This window comes from Camelina sativa, chromosome 11 (assembly GCF_000633955.1).
Source record: "Camelina sativa cultivar DH55 chromosome 11, Cs, whole genome shotgun sequence".
In the NCBI taxonomy this organism is placed as follows: domain Eukaryota; kingdom Viridiplantae; phylum Streptophyta; class Magnoliopsida; order Brassicales; family Brassicaceae; genus Camelina; species Camelina sativa.
The window spans coordinates 5,604,155-5,631,692 of record NC_025695.1 but is presented as its reverse complement, the minus strand read 5'-3'; the positions used below and the strand labels follow the sequence as shown (position 1 = coordinate 5,631,692).

General features: G+C 34.7%; 3 protein-coding genes, 1 long non-coding RNA gene and 3 pseudogenes across 6 annotated transcripts; 3 read left to right on the top strand and 4 right to left on the bottom strand.

Annotated features, from left to right (window-relative positions):
• LOC104721825 lies at positions 3,269-5,167 on the bottom strand. 3 transcript variants are annotated; one of them, XR_757088.1, is made up of 4 exons: positions 4,819-5,167; positions 4,230-4,328; positions 3,981-4,021; positions 3,269-3,635 (listed from the first exon to the last, which is right to left on the bottom strand). It is a non-coding gene; the product is annotated as an uncharacterized LOC104721825 (long non-coding RNA). The 3 variants fall into 3 exon arrangements; XR_002034171.1 differs by having other exon boundaries at positions 4,230-5,167; XR_757087.1 differs by lacking the exon at positions 4,230-4,328.
• Positions 11,712-12,610, bottom strand: LOC104727664 (annotated as a pseudogene).
• Positions 14,060-14,916, top strand: LOC104727663 (annotated as a pseudogene).
• On the top strand, positions 18,213-21,495 carry LOC104721824 (annotated as a pseudogene).
• Positions 21,979-22,626, top strand: LOC104721823 (pathogenesis-related protein PR-1-like). Its single transcript, XM_010439891.2, has one exon. The coding sequence runs from the start codon at positions 21,988-21,990 to the stop codon at positions 22,480-22,482; it is 495 nt and encodes a 164-aa protein (XP_010438193.1). The 5' UTR covers positions 21,979-21,987; the 3' UTR covers positions 22,483-22,626.
• LOC104721822 (small nuclear ribonucleoprotein E) lies at positions 22,761-24,185 on the bottom strand. The gene is made up of 6 exons (XM_010439890.2): positions 24,034-24,185; positions 23,918-23,944; positions 23,763-23,825; positions 23,211-23,289; positions 23,055-23,100; positions 22,761-22,948 (listed from the first exon to the last, which is right to left on the bottom strand). The coding sequence occupies exons 1-6, from the start codon at positions 24,073-24,075 to the stop codon at positions 22,939-22,941; spliced, it is 267 nt and encodes an 88-aa protein (XP_010438192.1). The 5' UTR covers positions 24,076-24,185; the 3' UTR covers positions 22,761-22,938.
• On the bottom strand, positions 24,483-27,423 carry LOC104721821 (diacylglycerol kinase 7-like). The gene is made up of 9 exons (XM_010439888.2): positions 26,805-27,423; positions 26,282-26,404; positions 25,777-26,167; positions 25,599-25,681; positions 25,413-25,483; positions 25,219-25,296; positions 25,040-25,127; positions 24,843-24,959; positions 24,483-24,758 (listed from the first exon to the last, which is right to left on the bottom strand). The coding sequence occupies exons 1-9, from the start codon at positions 27,177-27,179 to the stop codon at positions 24,600-24,602; spliced, it is 1,485 nt and encodes a 494-aa protein (XP_010438190.1). The 5' UTR covers positions 27,180-27,423; the 3' UTR covers positions 24,483-24,599.

Below are 27,538 nucleotides of genomic sequence, written 5' to 3'. Positions count from 1 at the left end.
TTTGTATTATTGAGCTCAAGGTTTTACAATGCCATTGGCAGCTTATTTATACACTTATCATAAACCCTAGTGTATCCTAACAGATGTCAGAATCCGATTGCACATTGTGAATCTAAGGCTGCAAATTGATTAGACAGCTGCATCGTCGGTTTGCAACTTGCCTGCTTTAAGGTTGCTTTAGTCGTACTGTCGGAACACGCGGCTATAGCCTTGCCTTTGGCTTTGTCCCGATATGATGCAGACACAGCGTCCTCCTCTGTTCCAACGGGTTTGTCTTGAAGTGGAGCTGGTATTTTGTCCTGGTGTGACACAGACTGCTTTATGCTTGTTGTAGGTGATGACGTTGCCGTTGCAGTCCACCGTTGGATCTCAGTGGGCTTCTTCTCTTCTTTCTGCACTCGGCCCAATTGATGATTTGGCAAAACTGCACCGTTTCGTGTTATTGCAGACGAAGAACCAAGCAAATACTCTGCTTCTTGTAGTGGCTTTAATCTTGTGTTGCTATCTGCTTCTTAGTGGCTTTAATCTTGTGTTGCTATCACCTATGTCTTTCTCTCTCTCTTTTTGGTATCACACACCTTCTAGTGTGAGATCGTTTTGGAAACTGCGTGGACATGAGAAATACTTCCCCTTCGTTTCTGACTTGAGGATGCGCATAGGTAAAGTGATACCAGGATTCAAAATGACAGCTGCTTATAGGAGAGATGATGATGGTGAGATTTCTGAAGGAGGGGCGCGTGTTGCAGCCGTTGAAGCTTTCGTGTGCTCCCTCGATGCCAAAAAAGCAAAAAATCCATGAGGATCGATCGGCTTGGGGAGACTACGTACCAATCTCTCTCTCGTCTTCTTCTTTTCAATAATAGATTCTGTGTCTGGGTTTGGGTTTATCAATGTTAATATCAACATTAGCATTTGATATAACCTTGTTTGCGTCGTTTATGACGATTTGGGTTTGTACCAAACACGCTATCGTCTTCTTCTTTTTTTGTTTTAATTCTGTTTGTTTGTTTATTATAATCAATTTCGTTTTAATATTTGTCTCTACGCTTAATCTCTCTGTTTCTACAGACAGTATTATATATAATTACTCTGTTTTGTTCTCTGCGTTTTTGTTAAATGTACGCAATATCCCCATTTTGTCGTTTTTTTTTTGGGGATCTGCTAAAATAACGGTTTCTATTCTCACAGTCTCACCCACTCGCTCGCTTTGCTTTTTAGGCAAAAGAAATAAACAACCGTATCTGCAGCATCCTAGTATAAAATGTAGGGGTACACCTAAATATTTTGAGGCCGTAGGATCTCATCTCATCCAACTGCTGATATTAATTAACACATCATTTTCTCAGCTGTCACTCNTTTTTTTTTTTTTTTTTTTTGCAGGTAACAGTTTTTTCTTCTCTCTCTCTTTCCTGGTAACACGTGAGAGAGTCTTTTATTTTATTAAAACCATTTATTTATTTTTTATGACAACATTTTCTTCTTCCAAAAACAAATGTATTTTCTTTTATTTTGGTTTCACCACCAAATTCAGTTAATATTGCTATTCAAAGTATGGATGGATCGTATACATTGTTACATTAAAGACTCCTTTCCNCCCCCCCCCCATTATATTTGTGTGTTTTAAATAAATAATACTTGTAGTACATTATCTTAATTTTTTTTCAAGATTATTTATCGTCTTCGCTAGTTCATATTCTTCAGATTAGATAAAACACCATTTTGATAATAGTTGGATCAGCTTGTTGAACCTAGAGTTGTTGTGGTCGTAAACGAATTACGCACCGAAACCATTATACTATATGATATATAAAGAATTTATTAATTCGAGTCTGCATGCATGCATAACTTTTTTTCTTTGTTGCATATATGTGACAAGCTCGACCACGAACAATAAAATAAACTATGAAAATATACTACCGAACGTGCATTACCCATATTATATTTATCCACTCATTATATACTGATCAACTGCGCAAATATGAATACAAAATTATTAAATAATGCGTTCTCAACCATTATTTTATTTTTATGCGTGACGACATCTATTCTCTCGACGTACACTTTCTTCTACCAACCCTTATCTCTTCTCGATCCTCTTTGTCCGACAAGATTGCTCTTTTATATCATAAATACAAAAATCAACTTTTCTTTTATCATTTTCCTTTGGTTTAATCATGACGATCGATTGCTATTAATTAGCGTCATTGGGTGTATATATATGAGTCTTGGGTCTATCTAATTACAGAAAATAAAGTCATTATTTAACAGAAAACCAAAATGGAATGGTTATGATAACACTGGGATGACTTTATTTTGACCGCCATCTTCTCAATTAAAAGGGACTACTCTCTATCTATATAACATATCAACCAATCTATTTATCATTATTTATATATATATATATATATATATATATATATATATATATATTCGATGCGCAACTTTCACCAAAATCTCCATTATATGGAGTTCAATAACCAAATAGAGCAATAACCAACCCTTGCATATATACGCAAAAGTTTTTTCTTCTATTACCACATGAATATGTAAATTAAATGTCTTCTCGATCATGCTTTTCTGCTCTTGTCTTTTTCCAATCTTATGCCCTGTCCTTACACCATCCGCATCCCAGCAAAGATGAATTGTTGCTCAAAATAACATATTTTAATTATTTTATTTTAATATTATTATATATTTAAATAATAAATCTAAAAAAGAAAATTAGCTTATTAAGTGCTGCCACCTGTCTAGTGTCTAAAGTAACGATTCTTCATTTCTATGATAAACAACGTTGCTCAGTTTTTTTCTTTTTTTATTATTACTTTTAAGTTTTTAATTAAGAGAACCATTACTGGAGGTGCCCTTAGTTTTTCTTCGAATAGTTTACAACATGACATGATAACTTCTTGCACTTTTGGCGTAACTTCTTAGAATATGTCCAATGGAGCAATTCATGGTTGCTCGAAAATAAACTAATCATATCATTAATATTAAATTAATCAAAGCAACTCATTAAGTACTTGAATCAAAATCGTTCATACACTAGAGAAACCCAATCAAAGGTGCTTAATTATCATAATTCATATTTTTTAAACAGTTGCAAGTTTCTTAATTGTATGTAACCTTTAATTGAATCAAATTGTATGTAAACCTTTTAATTAAATCAAAAACAGATCTCCTAAAGAGAAGCCTGAAACCTTTAGCAAAGATAATATATTGACAAGAAATGTAGAATTTGAACAAACTGCAATATTCAGTATCTAGCCAATAAAAGGAGTATGCCAATCTATTCTTGAAACAATAGAGTATGAAAATCTCTGATATTTACACTTGGGGATGTTGTTGTGTGTGTCTCATCCAAACAAAAACAAATTTAAACATAGGTATCGATCAATGTGAGATCATTGCAGGCAATGCAGTTTCCAAAGAGAACTGATGTAGTTCGTAATTACTCCTACGATATTCTCCGTTTGTAATCAGCCAATGTCTATGCGTTTCTTCACTTGCCAGCTTTTTCCTTTGCACTTATATATGTCTTCACTATATCTTTGGCTTTCTCTTCTCTTCAGTTTCCGGAGACCTGAACCAACTCAAGCTAACACAAGAATGTTCTGTTTTTTTATTTCTGCTGTTTCCTGTTAATGCAAAAAAGAAGAAATATAAGAACTAAACATCAAACCAAATGGCATGTGCAAAACTCTGTAAACAAGCCTACAAAACCATGGAGGAGGATTGGATTACCCGACATTTATAAGACAACTTCATAAAACTTACACAAGACAGCAACCAAACTGTTTTAACCCGACATTTACATCAAAAGAGCAACCAAATATCTAAGTAGGGGTGTTGTTTTAAGTTTTCCTTATCAACTGTTGGTTGTTCAGCAACCTCTTGATTCCCAAATCAAAAGCTACTTCTCAACATACACATTCACATAAATATACTTTAAAACAATAAACATTCAGAAGCAGATGAATTACCTTGCTTCGTTACTTCAAAGGATTCGGAGAAGCCAAGTAACCTTTAAAAAACAGAACAAACTTGATCAAAATCAGACCAGAATCAAACAATTTATGAAATAAACAAGCTATGAAACAAACAAACAGACAAGCTATCTTCTAATAAGAACACAAACTTAGACAAGCTATCTTCTAATAAGAACACAAACTTAGAGACGGCTTGACAACACATAATAATCCCATTGGGGTTTTGATGTTAGACTTAATTACCTCTTTATCTCTTAAAAGAGCTGCATAATTAAGTGATAAGGCTTTGATATCTGCTTCTGATTTCTGAAGCTTCTTAATCTCTGCTTTATACCTCTCAATCTAAAAAAAAATTACAGAAATTGAAAACAACCAAACCTATATCATTGACACCCAACCCAACTACATTTTTTAATGTAATTATGAGCAAATACTTCATTCAACTAGTGGAGCTTAGCATCAAATGTGGTTCTCTTAACACATCTAGAGACTACAAACAATACAAAGAACACCAATATCAAGTGAAAAAAACATCAAAGAACAAAATGAATTATGATGCAAGATTGAAAATAATGTTCCCACTACGCAAAATACAATCTGTTTCTGAGAAGTGAGAAAGGAAGGCCTCGTTTAACTACGGAGAGACCAACAATTTCAGTAACATCCTCTAGGAAAAAGAAGAATAGAGAAACTCACAAGCAAATACCATACATAGCCTTATTAACATCTAACTGATTTGAAATTTCTCTGCAATAAACATCACAATTCCAAATTTCTCTGCTAAAAAAATCAAACTTTGAGGAGCATACACAAAAATCAAGAGAAACCCAACCAGAAATTGAAACTTTGAGGAGCATACACCATCCGCCGCACTCGGAGATCGATTGCCGTCAAATCCCAATCGTCGGATCGAGTAATATAACGATTGCAACCATATACGAACATAAATCGTTATCAGAGACCACTATCTGACATGCTTAAGCCGGAACAAGCAATCTCTTCAAGGTGAATCGATTGAAATCAACGAAAATTAGTGAGATTAATCCGGCGAGAGAGGAAAAAAATCTGTGTTTTATATTTTATCAAAACCCAACCAGAAATTGACACGTAACTCAGAGCAACGGTTCCTTCCGATATTCCTCAGAGCAACGGTTCTCATTTTTTGTGGACCAATTTTTTTATTTTTCTTTTCTTTTTACACCAGAAATTGTGTGAGTACCCTTTAAAGAATACCACTAGCCATGCTCTTAGACTTGCAAAGGTCTGCGTTGACAACATTGATTCGAGTCATACGATCTATCATCTCTATCTCTAGAGGATCGAGTCGAGACCCAATTTTGAGATATTTCTGTTGTATTGTGCTACTCTAGTGATTTGTTTATATTTTTGATTACTATCGCTAGTCTAGTAATCGAGTCGCGACCCAACTTTGAAATAACCACTAGGTCCCATATATGATACCAAACATGTTTCTTCTCCTTATCATAATGTTTTGGTTTAATCACGAATTATTGCTATCAAATTATGGGGTATTGTTACAAACACTTACAATAAACTCTCTTTATATGTTTCTTCAACTCTTATTTAATTTTATAATCAAACTTTTTTTTATAATCAAACTAAATAATAGATATATCTTTTACGTAAATATAATAAAATAACACTACGTAAAAGTTGAATTAGTGCTTTCGTTAAGAAAGAGAATATTCATTTCATAGTTAATATATGCCAACCATTATTTAATGCGGGACATTTTCTTCCCACAAGATTAATAATCCTCTTTATTCCAAAAAAAACGACTTTTCTTTATTATTATGCTTTGCTTTAATCATGAAAATTGCTATTGGCAAATATGTGAGGTAAACAAAATAAAAAATACATAAAATGAAAAAGTACGGCTGTACGGGGTATATATTTTCTATATATATATATATCAGTCTCAATTATGTTTTGCAATAACGTATCTCATTAATGTTTTGCACATTAATTTAGTAAGCACTACTCTACCTCCAAAGCCACAATTAATATCAGTCATCTCTAGTTTAAGCACTTACAAGCAAACTTAATTATTTTCTTGGAACACCAACAAGTAAACTCATAGCTAAAGTTTGGAGATCAAACACTTTATGATCATACCGTAATTCGTTTTATGGAGTGCAATATATATTAAGCTTGGAACATGTAAGCTTCAAACAATTTTGACCGAGACTTTTGCAAATCACATATCTAAATAATTCTAGAATAAGGGACTCTATAGAGATATGCATATCCATAACACATCGACCACTTTTTTGTTTTTTACTATATGATAAGCCTAGCCGAGGTGGTTATAGTTCATCACGTGTCAAAGGCTTTTTCTAAGCCGTATCTTTGGAAAACTCCCACATACCGGCCGGCTCCAATTACATCTTGGTAGGAAGCGACGGTCTAGATCATAACTTAACACTTCATACGTATAGTATATATATATATATATATATATATATATATATATATTAGTTGATTCAAATAGGACTAAGAATATTCAACCCTCCCTTTTTGATCAATTATGTTAACGTTAGTAAAAAAATAATTTTTTTGAGTCATTATGAAACAGAAAACAAAATGAAAATGAAGATGTGAAAAGAGGAGTGGAAAATGACAAGAAGGGTTGGGATTAAAAAAGAAGGCTCTATAATGAGAAAAGGACAACAATCATGGATCTACCTAATGAAATATTGGGAGAAGAAATTCTTAGATCTTTGGTGTGTATGATAATAGCTACCAAGCACTGGAACTTTTGTTAACAAATGTTAAGAGTATATAGCATTTTGTAAAATAAGTTTTTACATTTTTTTTATTAAGGTGAGTGTCAGAAAAGAATATATTACATTCAGCGTATTTATTAATTTATACTATATTTTACCCCGTACACTTACGTTTACACTTTAGCATGTGTCAAATGTGAATATGGTGTCTGTACATCGCCTAGGTACCACAAAAGTAACAACCCTTTTATGAGACAATTCTTTTATTTGGTCGTCACGGTTACGAAAACGATTGGAAGTATGTGTGCTCTTAACCTTGAGTATGTTTTCCCTATTAATCTTTTAGTTTATCAAATAAAATGATCAGAAATGTCTTTTGTTACACACGTATCACGTAGGATTTGATAGTTCCATGCAGGCAAAAAAAAGAAAATAATTATAACCCTCTTTCAAATGCACGTAAACGAGGGAAAGAGCAAAGTGATAATTATATATGGTTGTCCGATCAAACCTTATGTTAGTAAATAAGCTTATGATAAAAGCATAGTAAAAATTAAGTCGTTATAATTAGTAACAAAATTTAGTACAGAATAATAATACATGTATAAATTTAACGACTCTAATAGAGTTGATTCCATTCAGCCAAAAGACACCAAATAACGACTTTTGTTTACTACATGATATACTTTACCTGCTAAATAACGACATTTATAATTCAGTCCAACGTATATATATATAATGCTGCCAGGAGCACATGCATGCACGTCGGATGGTGCGAATAACTCACAGTAAATAAATGAGGTGATAATATTTTTGACGATCTTCATAAGGTGCATCCATTAAATTCCACATGTTCGACAAATCTTCACCAAGATGGTGGCGAAGCTGCCATTTGTAAGATGTCTTATAACGCCAACCTTTTCACTCTTTAATAAATGTGAGTCATCTGTTACTGATTTGTGTTTCAAATTATTTTGTTAAGCTAGATTCCAAGGTACGTCGGGGTACAATGAATGCTAAACATTGAATTGAAACATGCCTAAATAGCTTCACCCAAAAGGAGATATTAAAAAAATGTAGTTTTACGTGAACGAGTTAGCTTCGCCCAAAAATAATGTACGTTTATTAATTGGAAACCAATTAGCTCCATCTGAATTAATTAGCACGTAATGGTGAAAACACAAATGTTACCGTACCTGAATACATCATCACTACAAGAAAATAATTTTATTGAGACGTTTTTTTGAGACAAAAAATTTTCGTCACAAATTTGTAAGATTTTAAATACGATATTATGACTAAATTTATTTGTCACAAATTCATAGTATTTTCGTCACTATATTATGACAAAAAAAATAAGTAACAAAAGTTTGTCACACTTAGTGACGAATATGTTACGATAATATTAATCGTCACTTTTATGACTACATTATGACCAATATGTTGTTGCAAATTAGTTATGAACTTATAATAAATATGCAAGTTACAGTTTGTGACATTAAAATGAATAAAAATTAGTCATAAAATAGTATAAATTGTTATGTCATTTATACAAAGCCCATTAAGCCAAGTCTCTAAGCCTAATTTAACAAGACTTATTTAAGAGATGATTAAGGTTTTATTCTTTATAATTTCGTGCCTCCTAAACCTAGATAGAGAGAGTAAACCATCTGAGAGAAAGAGAACAAGGAGCCACAGTTGAGAGTAATGACAGATCTTACATGTCCTAGGAGATAGTGGAAAAGAAGGGGTAAACGGACTCTTTTATGGACGAATTTTGGTGAACAATTTCCCAACCCATAGATATAAGTTTTCCTCAAAGGACTTTGTAACCTTTTTTGTAGATTAAAAGTTATATATGTTTTCTCAAACATATTCTGCGCAGATCCGCGAATTAACATCAGTCATCTGGTGAAATTATTTTCTACTGCAACAAATTGAACCAGAAGCTGATCTACCCGCCGTTGAAAAGATCTGAGTCTTACCTTTCCAGAGAGCCTGAAATCGTTTCCATAAAAGTTATAATATGAAAGTTATGGTCGAATATGTGCATCTGTTCGAATTTGTGATTTATTTTCTTTGTAAGAATAAATATAGCTTATAATGTATATCTAATGTTTATGATTATAAAAAAATTGTATGATTATAAATTTTAAAAAATAATATTGTTTTGAGATTAATTTTTTTGTTATAATTTTTTATCATATGCAATGAATTTTTTAGTAATAACTTGTGACCATTTGGAACTAATTAACTTCTAATGATAAGATTGGACATTATGATAGTCACAAAATATCATGATTTTTGAGTACTTGTTAAAATTTTGCGACAAATTTTTAATTATCATTTGTGACAATTTTGAGACTATAGTTTCGTAATAAAAAGATACATCATTAAAACGTTATTTTAAACATGAATTGTGATAATGCATGCACTACAAATTAACTACAAATTAAAGAAAGGAAGTACGACAACTGCTCACCGTAGAATTGGAAAATTATGTAAATAAGAAAACATGTAAAATGGAAGAGTAACCTGCAATCCCAACGGATAAGCCTAATAAAATAATCGTAATAAACTTATAATGATAAAAGCATAGTAAAAATTAAGTCGTTATAATTGGTGACAAAATTTAATACTGAATAATAATACATGCATAAATTTACCGACTCTAATAGAGTTGATTCCATCAAAACTGTATTTTTTCCTTTTTATTTTATCCAAATCAATTAAGTACAATAATATACAAAAGTTTAGTCATATTAATGAGGATTTAATAAATAAATGGTTTTTTAAGTAGTATATATTCAAAAGTTCAAAAATAACAAGAAAATCAACACAAGCTCACAAATAATGTATATACAAGTCTAAGTTAGGATAAATCCAGCAAAATAAATCAAATTAAACAAAGGAAGGTTGGGTGACAAAAAAGAAAAAAAAAACAAAGGAAGGTTTATAATTTTTTTTTAAATAGACACCAAAGCAAGTTTATAAATGATTTGAGATGTCAATTTTCAAATACAAATTAATGAATTATATACCACATTCTACTCCGTGTCTTCATCATGACACAAGAAAAACAGTTTGAAATTTAAAAAACAAGACACAATAACAACTCCAAATGGTGTTGTGCAAGATAAGTACCTTGACCATCTGATCTCTAGTAATTACTTGTTGACTTAGTCCTTAGGACAGATCCACGTTAGAGTTGGGTGGAGCGTATGCCCCATACTAAATCCTGTATATTATATAAGTTGAAAATATGTAGCTAAAAATAAAGTTAGTTTAAATGGGGCTTATCCATTGAAATTGTATGGGTCTTATAAATATGGGTCATATAATTAACATGTTACATATTACCATACATATTAACAATAACTAGTTAATATGGTTTATTGTACGGAGACTACAAGTTGACGACGACGATGGGAAAAAACTCGAATCATGTCCGCAGAAGAGACGAAAGTCAAACTGATCGTGAGTGTGTCTATTGGACGCAGAACAAGGTACCTATCTTTTTTTTAGCCCTTTGATCTCATCTTAACAAACGGCCAGGATTAACCAAATACTTTCTTTTGCCAATAACCGTTTTTCTTTCTTTCTTTTTTTGTGTGAGGACCACGCAAAGTTTCATTCCTTATTTGCATTAATTAGGTACTTATTAGTTATTAGTGCCTAAATATTTACTCCCTCAGTATCACAATAGATGATGTTTTATGATTTTTACAAGAATTAAGAAAAACATTTAATATTTATTAATAAGTATATTATTTATTTATAATAACATATTTTTTTTAATTATTAACCAATATTATTTCATTATATTTTTTAAATTCTCATTTAATGATTCTTAAAATTTACAATTTCTTACCATTAATTGATAAAAGTATACAGAAAATCATTTTTTATAATACAAGAAAAAATAGTAGAAAATCATTCTTTATGATATAGAGCCAAATATTAAATTAGCCTTACATTATTGTACTACTTATTAGCTCCACGTAGCCAACTGAAAATTTCTTGTAAACGGCATCGTTTCGGCTGGACTATAAATATCATAACTGTATATTAAAATGTTTATCTCTATTAGTCTAGTCTACGAAAGATAATAAGATGACGTTACAGATTCGTCAACGCATGCAAAATCATACTACTATATTAAAAGAGTGGTGCTCTTACCCACAACTATCTGGAACCTAATAAATTCGTGATAATGATAGTTACTACTTCTCTAAATTTGAGCCTTTAATTATCTTCCTTTTATACGTATACACAATGCACTTAGTGAATGGTCCAATCGTGGAAGATAAGTTGTGGTCGTGAAGGATCTACGAATCATAATTCTTCAATTTAGTTGCATCTATAAGCAGAAATTTTATCATGCGGACGACAACATCTATTCTCGATACTTTCTTCTACCAACCATTTCTCGTTTATGTCCCACAAGATTACTCTTTTTATATCATATACCAAAAAACGACTTTCTTTATCATTTTGCTTTGGTTTAACCATGAAAATCATTAGGTAACTAAACACAAACAAGAACATAAAAATAAAAGTTTGGGGTATTTTCTTTAACTATATATGCCAGTCTCAAATATGTTCTGTAAGTAATGACGTATTATTTCATATATGTTTTGCACATTTAGCAGTACTCCACCTCCGAAGCCACAATATCTATCAGTCTCATATCTCGTTTAAGCACTTACAAGTAAACTTAATATACCATGATGAAACTCATAGCCAAACTTTAGTGATCAGACACTTTATGGTCTTACCTTAATTCATTATATGGAGTTCAATATTAAGTTGAATTTTAAGCTTGATCAATTAGCATTCCCAAAAAAAGTTATATGAGCTGTATTATATATTGTATTAGAATGTTAGTTTCGTCATAAGCGAGCAAGTATAATATATTTACAACCGAGCTGATGAACCAAGAGCGTTTCTTGATTCGGAGCAGAGGTTTTTTTTTCTCTTAAGCATCCAAATAGTAATAACATGCCGCTAGTTTCTGCTCTTTATCCTTGATCAAATCGAGTTTATTGATTCTTGGTCTGAAATTCGTAGGATCTCGTCTGAAAGTGATGTTCAAATGATACAAGAACAAATTCATTCCACTGCGTGGTGACTGAGGAGAAGATGCCGTGCAATCCACGGAAGACTCTCCTTCATACACAGTAACTTTATCTCTATCAAATATGTAGCCATAATGAATCTCTTTATGACTTTGGAAGCTATAATCCGCTGCTCCGAATCAAGAAACGCGCTCGGTTCATCAGCCAAGTAGATATCCGTATAGATTTCCCAAGGGACAAAAGCTAAAGCAACCCTTTGTTTCTCTCCACCTGATAATTTGTCGAAGGTTTTTATCCATGAGCTCCTCGATCTTGAGCGGTTTCACAACGTCCGACACGTATTGGGGATCCGCATATGCGTTTGGGATCTTCCTGTGTATCAAAACTCTAACAGTAAACTAAAATTTAGGCTTTGATATATCTCGGGACTTGTAAGAAACAGAGTATTGTGGTATCTCGTGTACTTCAGATCCTTCTTCATCAATATCAAGCTTGGAACCCGCAAGCATTTTGATAAACGTTGTCTTCCCTGTTGCATTCTCTCCCAACATAACTATGATCTGAGATTTGGTGAATTTGCCTTGTTTCAATCTCAGCTTGAAGTCCCCTCGAGTTTTAGTCATTGCAGGGTAATTGTACCTTGCATAAGAAGCTACTTCCTCAGCACTTTCTTCCGGTGTCTCGGAGACTATAAAGGTCAAAGACTCATTCCTAAAACGTAAATTCTCATGAGTTGGGACATACCCAACCAAGAAAACATTGATCCCTCCCTAACCGTGAAAGGAAGAGTCACAACACGTCAACACCATAACATCATGGTGGTCCATAATTTTATGCCGTCTCACTCTCACGTGACGTTATTTGGCTTGAGAAAAGATGACATAATTAATAGAAATTAATTAGTTTACTAATATTTCTTTTACTTATTAGGATGACACAGTTTTGTAATAATAAAAATTAATTAATATATTGCAACTGTGCTTCAAAACCAAAACGAGATAAACAAATAAACTTCGGCCGCGATTTGTGCCCGTAATTCTAGAAAGAAAAAGTAAAGACTGATCTTACTCTCTTCCCATCCTTGCTCAAACTAAACTTGATTTTTGATAGACCTGATATGTCGTCCAATCCAGAGTAAGGATTAGTCATGGAGTCAAAGAGTTTCTTCCAGTGTTTGGTCGCTATTGTCATAGACCAGAGATCATTCGGTTCTCGTATCCTCCTAAAAATTTCATCTCTCAGAATTTCATCGGGTAGATCCATAATACTTGTGCCTTTTTCTATGCCAACCTTTCTTTTCATCATCCTCTTCTCTTTTTTCATCTTCATCTTCATCCTCTTCTTCTCAATCTCATTCTTTCTATTTATCTTCTTCCTCTCTTTCTCAATCTCCATCATCATCTTCCTCTTCTCTTGCTTCCTCTTCTTTTTCATCTTCTCATACTTCATCCTCGCCTTCATCTTCCACATCTCATTCTTCATATCCACCTTCATCTCTTCTTTTTCTGTTTAGGCTGAGCACTTTCTCTGAATCTCCTCCCAGTTTGCAGCTCTCTTAATACGCTTCTTGTGAATTTCCAAATCCAATATTCAGGAAAGCACTATTTCCTTTTCAATCGCTACTCCATATTCTAGTTGATTTTCCATATTAGTGCACTACTGCCTTTTCAATTGCTATTCCTTTATCTAACTTCCAAATTTTGATAGCTACTCTTCCATAGTTGTTAGCACATGAATATTTTAACTTTTTTCCTTCTAGGAACCACCAAACGTGTGGAGCAAGAAAGTTCCAATTCTAAAAAGACTTGACGGATCTCCGAGTCGTGTGTGGAAAGCAACTATCTATATATATATATGCACCTACCCTCTCATACGTTTGTGACATTTATAATGACGGTTATGCTTTATTAATTAAACCAAATAATGACCGCCTTCGTAACAATGGGTAATCATTAATGATACATGAGTTGTTGTGAAAAGAAAAAGAAAGAAAAAAACGTTTAATAGTTTTTCACGGAGTAAGAAGCATGTTCACTTATAGTTCCATATATTTTTTAGTATATTTCAATGTCTAATACAGTACGCAACTCAATGAAAAAAATGGTTTCAGTGGTTTGTTCGAGATCGCTCTTGACATATATAGGCCTTGCATGCGACAACGAATAAGTCTAAATAAATTATGCGTAATTGGTTTGCATGCCCACATACAAAAATATTTAATCCGTTTAATTTACTAATTAGGAATGAGTCTTTGACCTTTAGAATCTCCGAGACACCGGAAGAAAGTGCTGAGGAAGTAGCTTCTTATGCAAGGTACAATTACCCTGCAATGACTAAAACTCGAGGGGACTTCAAGCTGAGATTGAAACAAGGCAAATTCACCAAATCTCAGATCATAGTTATGTTGGGAGAGAATGCAACAGGGAAGACAACGCATTTATCAAAATGCTTGCGGGTTCGAAGCTTGATATTGATGTAGAAGGATCTGAAGTACATGAGATACCACAATATTCTCTGTTTCTTACAAGTCCCGAGATATGCCAAAGCCTAAATTTTAGTTTACTGTTAGAGTTTTGATACACAGGAAGATCCCAAACGCATATGCGGATCCCCAATACGTGTCGGACGTTGTGAAACCGCTCAAGATCGAGGAGCTCATGGATAAAAACCTTCGACAAATTATCAGGTGGAGAGAAACAAAGGGTTGCTTTAGCTTTGTCCCGTGGGAAATCTACGGATATCTACTTGGCTGATGAACCGAGCGCGTTTCTTGATTCGGAGCAGCGGATTAATTATAGCTCCCAAAGTCATAAAGAGATTCATTATGGCTACGTATTTGATAGAGATAAAGTTACTGTGTATGAAGGAGAGTCTTCCGTGGATTGCACGGCATCTTCTCCTCAGTCACCACGCAGTGGAATGAATTTGTTCTTGTATCATTTGAACATCACTTTCAGACGAGATCCTACGAAGAAATTCATTATGGCTACGCATGAATCTATGAATCTATTGCCAAGTAATGAAGCTTTGTTTGTGAATATATCATACTTGCTCGCTTATGACGAAACTAACATTCTAATACGATATATAATACAGCTCATATAACTTTTTTTGGGAATGCTAATTGATCAAGCTTAAATTTCAACTTAATATTGAACTCCATATATAATGAATTCAGGTATGACCATAAAAGTGTCTGATCACTAAAGTTCGGCTATGAGTTTCATCATGGTATATTAAGTTTACTTGTAAGTGCTTAACTAAACCAGATATGAGACTGGTATTGTGGCTTCGGAGGTGGAGCACTGCTAAATGTGCAAAACATATATGAATTAATACGTCATTAATTACAGAACATATTTGAGACTGGCATATATAGTTAAAAACAACACTACAAGAGAGAAAAATAAATATTTTAATAAAACATATTAAAACCTGTTTATTATGAGATTTTGGACACTTTCTTTCTACCAAAATAACCTCTAGTTAGGTTCCACAATACCAAAAAAAAATTGTCGTAGCTTCTTCCAAGATTGAGTTGTTCAGATGAGACCACAGCTGACCACGGCTGAACAAAGTTTTAATTAGACATAGTTCAATTAAAAATTTTGAAATTTGTATTTTGATATATTGATTTGTGAAATTATTATTTTTTTGGACTTTTTTCTCTCTTTCTCATATACCAAAAAAAAAGAATGGTTTGGACTCTTTTCTTTCTTTCTCATATACCAATAAAAAAGAAGCATTTTGATCCTTCATAATTGTCTTTGCGGTTGCTGATTCTTTTTGTTTCCTGCTAGAGCTATTGGAGATGATACACGTAGTTTGTGCACAACAGTATGCAAATGGACTTATCTTGGCCATGCACACATGCACCAGATGAGTGAGAAGGCTTCTCGTGAGCCGTGAGGAGACGAGAGAGAGAAGGAGACGTCGCAGAGGTGGTTGATCTTATAGTCATTAATGAGACTGTGTCAAGCTTCGATGGTGGTGGAGGAGCAAAGCCGAAGTAAATAGATGTGGAGAAGAACATAAAAAGAAGAAGGAAGAAGTTCAAGTAAGGAGTCAGATCCGTTTATGTTTCGTGGGGATGATTCCCGTCCAACCAGAAATATTTAGGTCACGAATATGGCATCCCTGGAAAGCTAATGCAGAAACCAATCCACCGCAGTAGACGGAACCTTAATCGGTGTTAAACTCGAGGAGTTATGGATATTTCTTTATGGTCAAGTAAATATACAATTTGGACATATCTAGAACCCTAAAAACAATTCCTGTTGGCTTCTTCGAAGCAACATTTGGTGATGTAAAGTAGTCTGATCAAGCTGAAATTTGGTGGGGAGATTAATAGCTATAGATTTTAACGGTTGGAAGGAGCTGAAGCGTTGTATGAGCGTTCTTGAACCTTGGGGTATGGAATTAAAAGGAAAAAGGGAAATGAATTTTATTATTTAAGCGGCAAATGTGAAGGTGGTAATTGAGGAAACACAAAAGTTACTTTCTAAGAATATTCTTCATGAATTGCTTGCATTGACTTGGAAACTAAGTGACTGCATATGTCTATTGTTTGATATTGTAGTGTTATGGTGCGATGGTATGATGTATGATATTGGGTGCAAATGGATGACTTAAATTAATAGGTTGAATAGGTTGAATGATCATTCAACCAAATTTTTACCATTTGAGATAAATAAGTTGGAAAACTTATTCAACTCATTCAACCAAAAAAACTGGAGAAATGAACAAATTTTAAAGAAATGAAAAAAACTATTCAACTAATTTTATTCAACTCATATTTTTTCAACTCATTCATCTCTAGTGCAACCATTTCCACCCATTGTGTGCTACATAAAGATAATTAACAAGCCAAGGATTTTGCCTCTATTTGCTTCTAACCAGTTTTCAGTCATGGTCAGTTGTACTTGGCGCTCTCACCTGTAACATATCCTACATGTTTAACCTTTCTAAAACCCCATATGATGCAGAGAAGACAGTAAAAAAAACTGTCTACAAGAAAATATACAACGGGATACCTACATACTAAGGCGAGATCAGTTATTTCATTCTAAATGGAGCTATGGTTTCTAGCATATATGCATGTCATCTATATTGTGATATTGTTGTGTTCTTTGAGGCCACAACTAAAATAATAGATAAGTATTTTGTGCTATAAGTAACCATCAGGTTTACAAAATGCATCGTCATGTAAAATCAGAAAGTTGCATGAACCATTAAACCTAGAAGCCACATTTGCAAGGCCTAAATTTCTGGTCAGTCAATCCCTTTCTCGGCAGTTCTACACACGGTGGACAAATCTTTTGAACGTAATCACTCATATTTTGTTGACTAAGACAGTAAAAGATAAATAAGATATATTCGAACATAAACTGGAATCATGCATGGCCCATCAAAAGATAAATAAGTAAATGTCACCATACAAAAACTCTTAGTCTTAACTCTAGCACGAGACATGACATATATTAACTCTAGAAATGTAATCATCATGTGATAACCACTTTTGTGAATTTGATATCTAAATGGGTGAATAATGAAGGGAAATAAAAAGAAAGGTTCTCACAATTTCAGGATATAATAAAGAATACAAGTTTGCTGCAATACCCACCATCACCACCATCACCAGATATCACAAAGGGTGAAGTTGCAACATTTAATCTGCAACAAAGAGGTCTTTTTTTTTTGCAATCTGGTTTTTAAGTGGTTCAAATTAAATCTGACTCTCTCAGTAATCATATCATATTGGTTGACCCATTCATTCACAAAAGCATCCATTTCTCCAAATAACAGTAACTGTTGTTTTATTTCTAAGAAGCAACTTTTTAATACAGAAAATGAGAAACCCAAAACGCAATCTCAACATGATTAACAAGTTTGAAGTTACCTGGTACGAGAAAAATCCTTCGGTATGTGTGTTGAATTCGGCGCTCTTCATTCATCAGTTGGAGGTTTTTTTTGTTTACATATATATCTCTTTGGATTTTTGAATGTGTAATTTGGACGGTCGATTTAGTTATTAGGTGTGGTAATAATGACTTTTCTATATTTCTTTCAATATGATCATTCTTATATGTTGTCAAAATTATTTTAGGGCTTAAGCTAATATAATAGCAAGATCTCTTATACTATAAAACAAGTAAGAGAAAATAACAAACGTCTTCATACCAAATTTTATCCTAAAAACTTTTTTGTACTTACAAAGACATGTTTTTAAACAACAACAATGATTTTTTTTTTAAAAGCAAAGAAATAAAAGAACATTCATGTTAAAAAGATTTAAGTCAAAAAATTATAATATTTTTGAATTATTATATGTTGATCGATATAAATATACCCGCGCTATGCGCGGGTTAATAACCTAGTTAAATAAATAGGATATGTCGTAGGTCCCTCTCCTCTCCGTAGCTTTGTCGAGATGAGAGATGACCACAGCTGAGCTAAATCCACTGCCGTCTCGTTCCGTTTTTCTCGGTGTCGACGTTGGCACTGGAAGCGCCCGTGCCGGTGAGTTCCTTCTTCCCGAGTTATATTCAATCTCTTCTTCAATTTGTGTGGTTCTTAGATGCGTAAGAGAATGATCCCTCTTGATTTGTTGGCCATGAAATTTTGATTTCAGTTTTAAAGTTGATTTCATGATGCAGGTTTGTTTGATGAAAATGGAAAGATTCTAGGCTCTTCTAGTAGTCCAATACAGATTTGGAAGGATGGGGACTGTGTTGAGGTAATTATTAGGATAAAGAAAGATCCGAGTTACTAAACAGTCATGACTTTATTAGTTATAGAGACCTGAGAGAGAGGTTCATGATTTTTTTTTAATGGAACAGCAATCTTCAACAGATATTTGGCATGCGGTTTGTGCAGCTGTGAAATCTGCTTGCTCTCTTGCTAATGTCTCTGAACTTGAAGTCAAAGGAATTGGCTTTGCTGCCACTTGCTCTCTCGGTTTGTAGTAGCATCTACTTATTTAGAACCCTTTTGTGTGTTTTACAAGGGAAACTTTACTGTTGTTTAACGTTTGTAGTGGCGGTCGATGCTGAGGGTTCCCCTGTTACTGTGTCTTGGAGTGGTGATTCAAGAAGAAACATTATTGTATGNGGACCATAGAGCTGTTCAGCAGGCTGAGAGAATCAACTCATTTAATTCTCCAGTCTTGCAGTATTGTGGTGGCGGTGTTTCTCCTGAAATGGAGCCACCAAAGGTATAGGTTAATAAATATTCCTTGATTGATACTTCTTTGTGTGATTGCAATCTGCTTGTTTGAGCTTGACAGACACAAAAGAGTTCTCCTTTTGCAGCTTCTATGGGTGAAGGAAAATCTTAAGGAGTCTTGGTCAATGGTCTATAAGTGGATGGACTTGAGTGATTGGCTATCTTACAGGTGCGCCACACCACCAAGCCTTTTTTATCCCTCATATTTGTCTTTGCGGAATCTGATTTCTTTTTGTTTCCTGCTAGAGCTACTGGAGATGATACACGTAGTTTGTGCACAACAGTATGCAAATGGACTTATCTTGGCCATGCACACATGCACCAGATGAGTGAGAAGGCTTCTCGTGATATGGAAGCGTGTGGATGGGATGATGAGTTCTGGGAAGAAATTGGCTTAGGCGATTTGGTAGATGGTCACCATGCTAAGATGGGTATGCTTGTTTTATTGTTTGTTTGCTTTAGCTGTTAGAAAGGCTCTTTAGAGGAACTGTGAAACCTCTACTTTTACCTTGTAACAATGTTATTTTTATTGTTATATAGGACGAAGTGTAGCTTTTCCGGGACATCCACTGGGTAATGGTCTAACTGCATCCGCTGCTAAGGTAAGTTTTTTACTGAGAACCGCTGATAATTCAAGAAAATAGAGGTGTTTAGATACAAGAGCAAGCACTTTATTTTTTCTGTAGGTCTTAAGAGTATGCCTACTTCTTGGGTCTATATTTTCATTATGTTACATATTTACCTCACTTCCTTCTTTTTTCATTTTTCACAGGAACTGGGCCTGTTGGCTGGAACTCCTGTTGGGACTTCACTCATTGATGCTCATGCCGGTGGTGTTGGGGTAATGGAAAGTAAATCAGATTTGGACTCCTTGACGAAAGGTATACATACTTTGCTATAATAGTACAGCGTAATGTGATTTATCAGTCCCTAAGGATTGGCGTTTTCAGAGTCAGATGTGGATACTTTATGCTCTCGAATGGTCTTGGTATGCGGCACATCAACTTGCCATATGGCTGTTTCCCGTGAAAAGCTATTTATCCCTGGCGTGTGGGGGCCTTTTTGGTCAGGTACATACACATTTGATCTGTATTCTTTCGTTCTGAATTATATAATAATCTCACTCTTGTTTCACCAAAACTGTTGCAGCAATGGTTCCGGAGTATTGGCTTACAGAAGGAGGACAAAGTGCCACTGGAGCTTTACTTGATCACATCATCGAAAATCATGTTGCTTCTCCTCGTCTTGCCAATCGTGCTGCTTCCCAGAGTAACAAACCAAATCTGATATTTTTGACTATTTCCCTTCTATAGTCACTTATGTTGACATGACATTGGTTAAATGCTTTTGTGCCGGTCTCTTGCAGAAGTTTCTGTGTTTGAACTACTGAACAACATTTTGAAAACGATGGCTGAAGATACAAGTTCTCCATTTATAGCTGCCCTTACCTCAGACATGCATATCCTTCCCGACTTTCACGGAAACAGGTAACTAAAACAGAGAGATGCTGCTCTGTTTCTTCCCACTTGAGTTAATATTGATTCAAAGCTGTGTTACAGATCTCCTGTTGCTGACCCAAATTCGAAAGGAGTCATATTCGGAATGACTCTTGACACATCCGAGAAGCAGTTGGCTCTACTATACCTCGCCACAATACAGGGAATCGCATATGGTACACGTCATATTGTAGAGCATTGCAATGGTCATGGTCACAAAGTAAGATTTCTTTGCATTTCTTTACACATTGCTCTATAGAAACAATACAAGGCATTTCTCATATTTCTCTGTCTCTACATTTGATGTTAGATTGATACACTGCTTGCTTGTGGCGGCCTTTCAAAGAACCCATTGTTCATCCAAGAACATGCTGATATAGTTGGTATATTACAAACCACACTCATTTTTCCTCTTTTATACTCTAATCAGTAAAATCTCCACGACCAAGAGTAATCTTACTGGATCGATCTATTCGCAGGTTGTCCAATAATTCTCCCACGAGAAAGCGAGTCTGTTCTCTTAGGAGCAGCAATTCTTGGAGCAGTTGCTTGCAAGAACTATCCTAGTCTCCATGATGCCATGAAAGCTCTTAACGCAGCTGGACAAGTAATATGCTTTTCTAACTTCATTGCTCATGATGTTATTTATATACAACATCGATCATGTTGGTTATGCTGACCACTTGTAATGAATTCCAGGTGGTTCATCCATCATCAGACCCTAAGATTAAGAAGTATCATGACGCCAAATACCGTATATTCCGTGACCTCTACGAACAGCAATTGTCCCACCGTTCCATCATCGCAGAAGCTCTTGCATAGTGTCCTGAATCTCCTGATCAACAAAAACTGTGTAGTTCTCTGCAACATTTACCTCTCTTTAGCTACTTTTACAATAATAATAACTGGCTTGGATAGCCTTTCTTGACTTTCTCCGCATAAAATGCTACATAACGTCATGCTATATGTGGTTTTACTTAGACTATATTCTTTCAAAAAGTTAATTTTGGTTCAATAATGTAAGTAGTTAATAAAGAAGATGAAGCATCGATATCCAACTACTGCTGGCTGACTTAGTTCCAAACAAAATAAACTTGTCTTATATTAAAAAGTGCTATTATACTATTGTTAACGAAAGGTTCTTTATTGTAAATCTTCTTACCCCAAGACTTTTTTGGGGTGGCCAATCTATAATATTAATATACCTACTATGCATAAACTATACGTTAAACACATATAAAATTATTAAAATACATACTTAATTATTCACGAAATCTAAGAATTCAAAACAAATTCAAATGTGGCTATCATAATCGAACATGTACACCACTTAATCATAGAGTTGACACTTTCCCCCTTATAATATTTTAAAAATCGTACAAACAAAATTCTCTTCACGATTTTAAGCTTATATATAAAACCAAGCCAGAGACCATTAGTTCAAGCCTCACCCGAGATGGCTCCTCCAAAACACATTAGTGGTGTTTCGGTTATAATCACGACTCTCATACTTCTTGTAACATGTTGTCATTGCGCAACCTACCAACAACAGTTCATGGGTCCACAAAACGCAGTAAGAGCTCGTTTAAGGCTCAAACCGCTAAAATGGGACGCTAAATTGGCACGTTACGCGCAATGGTGGGCTAACCAGAGACGCCGTGACTGCGCCTTGATCCATTCCAATGGACCCTATGGTGAGAATCTCTTTTGGGGGTCAGGCAAGAGTTGGAGCCCTTCTCAAGCCTCTTATGGATGGTTGTCTGAAGCAAGGAGCTATAACTATAGATCTAACTCTTGCAACGCCGAGATGTGTGGCCATTACACACAAATTGTATGGAAAAACACACAAAGGATTGGCTGCGCCCACGTGATCTGCAATGGCGGTGGAGGCGTACTCTTGGCTTGCAATTACGATCCCCCGGGGAATTTTCTTGGTAGGAAGCCTTATTGAGTTTGATCCATTTGTATATGTGAAAAGAGGCTTTTCTTTGCGTTTTAACTCTTTATTTTTGTATACAATGTTATTTTTTATTGGTTCCAAGTTTAACGAGAGATCGGTAAAACAACATAACGCATGTTGTCCGACATTTTCTTATGTGTGTTTATATGCGAGGGTCAATTCTTTTGGCTAATAAGACTTAACAAATTATTTAACTATCAGATTTTGGACAGCAAATTAGCTTATGATCTAAACAAAAGTATGTTAGACATTTGTTAACAACTACGATATTCTTGGATTTGAGTTTTCTATGTAAGAAACTTTTTTTTCTCATGAAAGGTTTTGCAAGTGAACTTTTTCAATTTGACAGTAAGCAAAAAGACAACAATTCCCAAAGGAAACAAGAGAGGAAACAAGAACTCTTAAACCATCCGATATAGTTGGATCATTCCTCCATTGCAACAGACATCACTTCCCGCTGTAATAAGATATAGATTGATTGAGTTACATATCTTTACATCCAGGGAGAGCAGAACTGAGACTTGAAAGGAATGGGAAACAAATGAGAGGATAATGATACTTACGCGTTCATCATCAGAGTTATGTTGTCTCCTTTAAGCAAAATCCTTCCTGAAATCCAGTATTTGTGCAAGTTAGCATCAACCATTACGAAAACAATGTAAGAAATGTGAACCGGAATCTTGTAGAAGAACGGTTGCAAGGAGTCACAATCAACTCACCAAGTGGTTTTCTGGTCTTCTTCTTGATGCTTACTTCCTCAGCTTCATCCAGCACCAAATTCATGTACTCATCAAAACCCTGCACAATGGGAAAGTTAGAATAACGAAACAATGAAACATTCAAAGTCAACTAAACAACTGTGTAATCAAAAACAAAAGATAGACCAAAGACATAACATTGATTAATCTTAACCATCTCTGTTATCATCTCAACAACAATATGGGCAATACAAACACAGTCTTAAATCTAGATGATACACACCAACCCAAAGAATCGAACTAATTGCTATCTTACAATTATCAGACAATGTATATACAATCTAGCTCCATGGTGACAGTGGTACCAATCAAAGTTCGAAAAAGAAATAGAAACAACATCATGACAAATTCCAAATGTTACATATCACATAAAAATTCTACCTTAGATAAAAAAGATCACACTAGTGATAATGTAGAACACAAGCATGTCAAATTTTCTAGTTTTAGCCAATCAACAAAGCCAAAAGCTTCAATTTTTTAAGCTATGCCCGAAACAAAAATATTAAGACTTACAGTAATACGTCCCTCAATCCTCAAATCTTTCTGCTCAAAAAGCCAAATCTGAATCCGAGCTTTCTGCATTATAAAGCAAACCAGACTCTCTATAAGTAAACATATCGATGGTTCCCAAACAAAAAGCTAATCAGAGTAATCGTATTAACACTTACACTTTGGAGAAACCTGAAGATCAGATTCTGAAATCATAAAGTAAAGAGTTAGTAAACTAAACAGAGCGAGATTTAGAGTCGCAAAAAAGAAGAGTATCAAAATCGAGGAAGATTACAATAGGTTGAGTCATAATCCTCTGAACTTTGGTGCTCGCCATGGCTGCTGAAGTTGGAACTGTTCTTCGGACGAAGCTCGAAACTCACTGAAGAAAAGATTTCTTAAACCCTAAATTTTGTTTTTGCAAAATCTGATTTTTTTCTGCTTCCTACCGAGAGGAAAGAAAAAGTTCACACTTTTCAACTTTGATATATTTAGCTTCTTAACCCTCGAAATCTTCTTACCTTTTTCAATTTCGCCCCATAAATATTTAATTAACTGGTTAGACCCCATAGTATCTACCAGAAAAATTTACAAGATTTCAAAGACAAGGAATTTCCATTCAACACATTTTAAAGAAGAAATACTGAAACTTTATCATAAATTATCATCTTTTCAATACATAAATACACAAAGTTTAAATGCTTCACTAGCACATAATAACACAACAACAAGAACAGCAGCAGAGAGCTGAACAAAGGATCACTATTTTTAACTAATTGATCGACCAAATAAATACTAAAAAGAATCATACGCTTATTTTTTTCTCTCTTTTACATAAACATAGGAATGAGTTTTCATCGATCATTCGCCGTTGATCATTAACGATTGAAAAGGAACCCTTTTTATCTCAACGAAAGTCGAATAATCACTCTTCATTGGTTGTTTCCATGGCTCACCATCCATTTGCAAGAAGGCATTTTTCCAATCACCTCCTCTTAGTTCAAATCTAATCGCAGCCGCCTAAATCAACAATTAAAGATCAGCAAAACCGAGGTTGAACCGGTTATTTTAGAGAAACTGTTGTTGAGTGTTTTTCTTAAATACCTGAGCAATGTGCTTAGCTGAGATGATTTCAGCCATTACAAATGAAGCATGCCAACCTTGCTTTAAACCAAATATCTCTATCAGCCCGTCGTCACAATGCGCCTCCACAAATCCTCTCTGTTATAAAAAACCATATGTTAAAGCTTGTAGAGAAAGCGATATATAACTAAAGGTTAGTGTTATGAATAAAACGTTACCTTCTCTAAATATTTTGGTCTGAGATTACCCCATGGATGTCTTCCACTTCCGTAGTTATAAAGATTCAATATCACAATAGATCTCACGCTATACAATACCAAAGCAGAGAGATTGTAACTTGTAAGTGAAGCCATATTTTTAGTTTTTAACCAATGATTAAGATTAGTTTATAAATTACCTTTTAGGAACATGGATCTCTTCCCATTCGGAGCAATTTGCTTTTTTAATGTGTATTTTCATAATGTTTCTAAGTCCCCTGCAAATTCATCTTACCACAACATGTCAACTTAAGGGATAGGAAGTTTAGTAGAACATGGAAAACAAAAAGGCTTATACTCTCTTCTCTTCACTGGAAAATGGAAATGCTCTAACCTTAAACTAGGATTGCTGACACAAGGCGTGCAAAACCAACCCTGAGTGCAACTGTAACTTGAATAAATAAGCTGCAAAACCGAAACTAGTGTGATTCATAATCTCATTACAAACCGAAAAAAAAAGAAAACAGCTAATTAGTGTGCAACATAGACAAGATTGATGAAGATTCTGATCTATAACAACCTTATTTGTAACAGGGCCTTGAGCTAGGTATGGTTTTTCATTGCGAAGATGGTGGAATCCATATGCAACTTGAGCATCCATACCTTGCCAACACGAGAAAAAACAACAAATTACCACAAAAATGACTACTAATATGTAGAAACTTGTTAAACATATATGAAAAGATAAAGTTACAAACCTATGCTAAAGTAGTTGTAGAACACTCCTTCATAGGACTTTGCTTTAGGAGGTACATCTTTATCAGCATCCAAAGCCTGATCAAGTGCAGTTTCCTCTGTTGTAGGCTTCAAAGAATAAGGAGGATCAACGACTTCTCCAGATGGCATCGACACAACAATCTTCCAGCTATCTAATCGAGAAACGGTACCCAAAGTTGCTCGATGTAATGTTCTTTTCATAGCAGATCTCCAAGCAAAAGGGAATGAACCACCCCAACTAAAACTCCTGGAGAGGTCATTTCCTGTACCAAGAGGGATAACTCCAACGGGAGGAATATGTGATTTACCGTCATTGTGAAGCTCACCAAGACATCCAAGAACCCAACCAACAGTACCATCACCACCTGCTACCTATCATCATCATCAATCACCATTGCCACTAACTTAGCAAATCTAATCCTAATTGCTAAACGTAAAAAAATAAAAAATAAAAAGCATTCATGATGTGGAAGTAAATATACTCACCATGATCCGCATCTTTTCTCTGCATTCTCTTGCACATTCATCTCCTTTGGCTGCCAATGTCTCCAAGCATGCCAAACCATACCGTACAAATTCATGAGGCTTCACTTCTGTGAGATCAAATACCTGTAAATTACAAATCCAACATGAGCTATAACAAACCAAGTACAAGTACCAAAAAGACAGACAAAAATAACTTCACAAAACTCCAAACTATGTCACTCTTCAAACAACAACATAGATTTGCCTACAACGATCCAAGAAATAAAGTTTCCACCATTGCATGATAAGAAAATTTCTAACCTTCACTACAATGAACATCAACTAAGACAGAACAGTCTAAAGAGAGAAAATAACAAAAGAGTTGATCATATCAGAACAATAAGAATGTGGTTAGCTCTCAGATCAGAGTGAATCCAACAGTCTTTAAACCCAAATCAAGATTTTTAAGATCCTCTTCAAATAAGAATCCCACAAAAATCTGCTGAGCTCAGCAAAATTAGTTAAGTAAAGTGAGCTCATTGACCTGTTCGTCGGTCATCAACTGTTGAAGCCTCTGTTTAAGAACAGGACCATGACGACCTCCACTTTTCGGGTTAATGAACACAACCATTGGCGCGTGAGGAGCCATATCCGCAGCAACGCCGCCAGGAAGTAGCAGCAAATGATCAGGAACCGCCGTTGAATCTTTCCGCTTGATACAATCTCTCATAGCTAGACGGAGATACTCAGGCATAGCTAACCTCCCTCGAAGCTCCTCTCTATCTACACCAACCCACGCAAGGTTAGCAAAACCGCAACCTTTCATCGTCACCGCATCTTTCTTCGCCGACGGTCGTGTCTCCGCCGGCACAAAATTAGTCGTCGACGCTTCTCCGACTGATCTCGGCGTCTCCTCCATTAACAATTTTTTGAAAACCGAAAACAAGAAAAATTGTGAAGACAAAACAAATAGACTAATTCAACAATGTGATATGACAGTTTGGTTTTGTTTTGTTTTTTTTACTATAAAGATTACTTTTCGAAGACAGAGCAAATCAAAACTGGTGTACTTCGATGTTCGTCGCATTTAAACGTGTCTAGATTTCCCCGAAAAATATTGTTTATTTTTATGAAAAGAAGAATACCCTTTTTAGCACCATGAATTTACAGAACTGCCACTATTAAGTCTTTGATTTTTCTTGTGACCATTTTATAAGGCGACTAACAAGGAACAAATTTATTTCTTACCTTTAAGTTTTTTTTTTTTTTTTTTTTTTT

Coding starts and splice junctions, on each gene's coding strand:
- LOC104721823 (XM_010439891.2), top strand. CDS start 21,988: ATGGCTCCTCCAAAACACATTAGTGGTGTTTCGGTTATAATCACGACT.
- LOC104721822 (XM_010439890.2), bottom strand. CDS start 24,075: ATGGCGAGCACCAAAGTTCAGAGGATTATGACTCAACCTATT. Junction 23,945..24,033: donor GGATTATGACTCAACCTATT/GTAATCTTCCTC, acceptor TTATGATTTCAG/AATCTGATCTTCAGGTTTCT. Junction 23,101..23,210: donor GAAGACCAGAAAACCACTTG/GTGAGTTGATTG, acceptor ACTGGATTTCAG/GAAGGATTTTGCTTAAAGGA.
- LOC104721821 (XM_010439888.2), bottom strand. CDS start 27,179: ATGGAGGAGACGCCGAGATCAGTCGGAGAAGCGTCGACGACTAATTTT. Junction 25,682..25,776: donor CTACAACTACTTTAGCATAG/GTTTGTAACTTT, acceptor CGTGTTGGCAAG/GTATGGATGCTCAAGTTGCA. Junction 25,297..25,412: donor GTCAGCAATCCTAGTTTAAG/GTTAGAGCATTT, acceptor ATGAATTTGCAG/GGGACTTAGAAACATTATGA.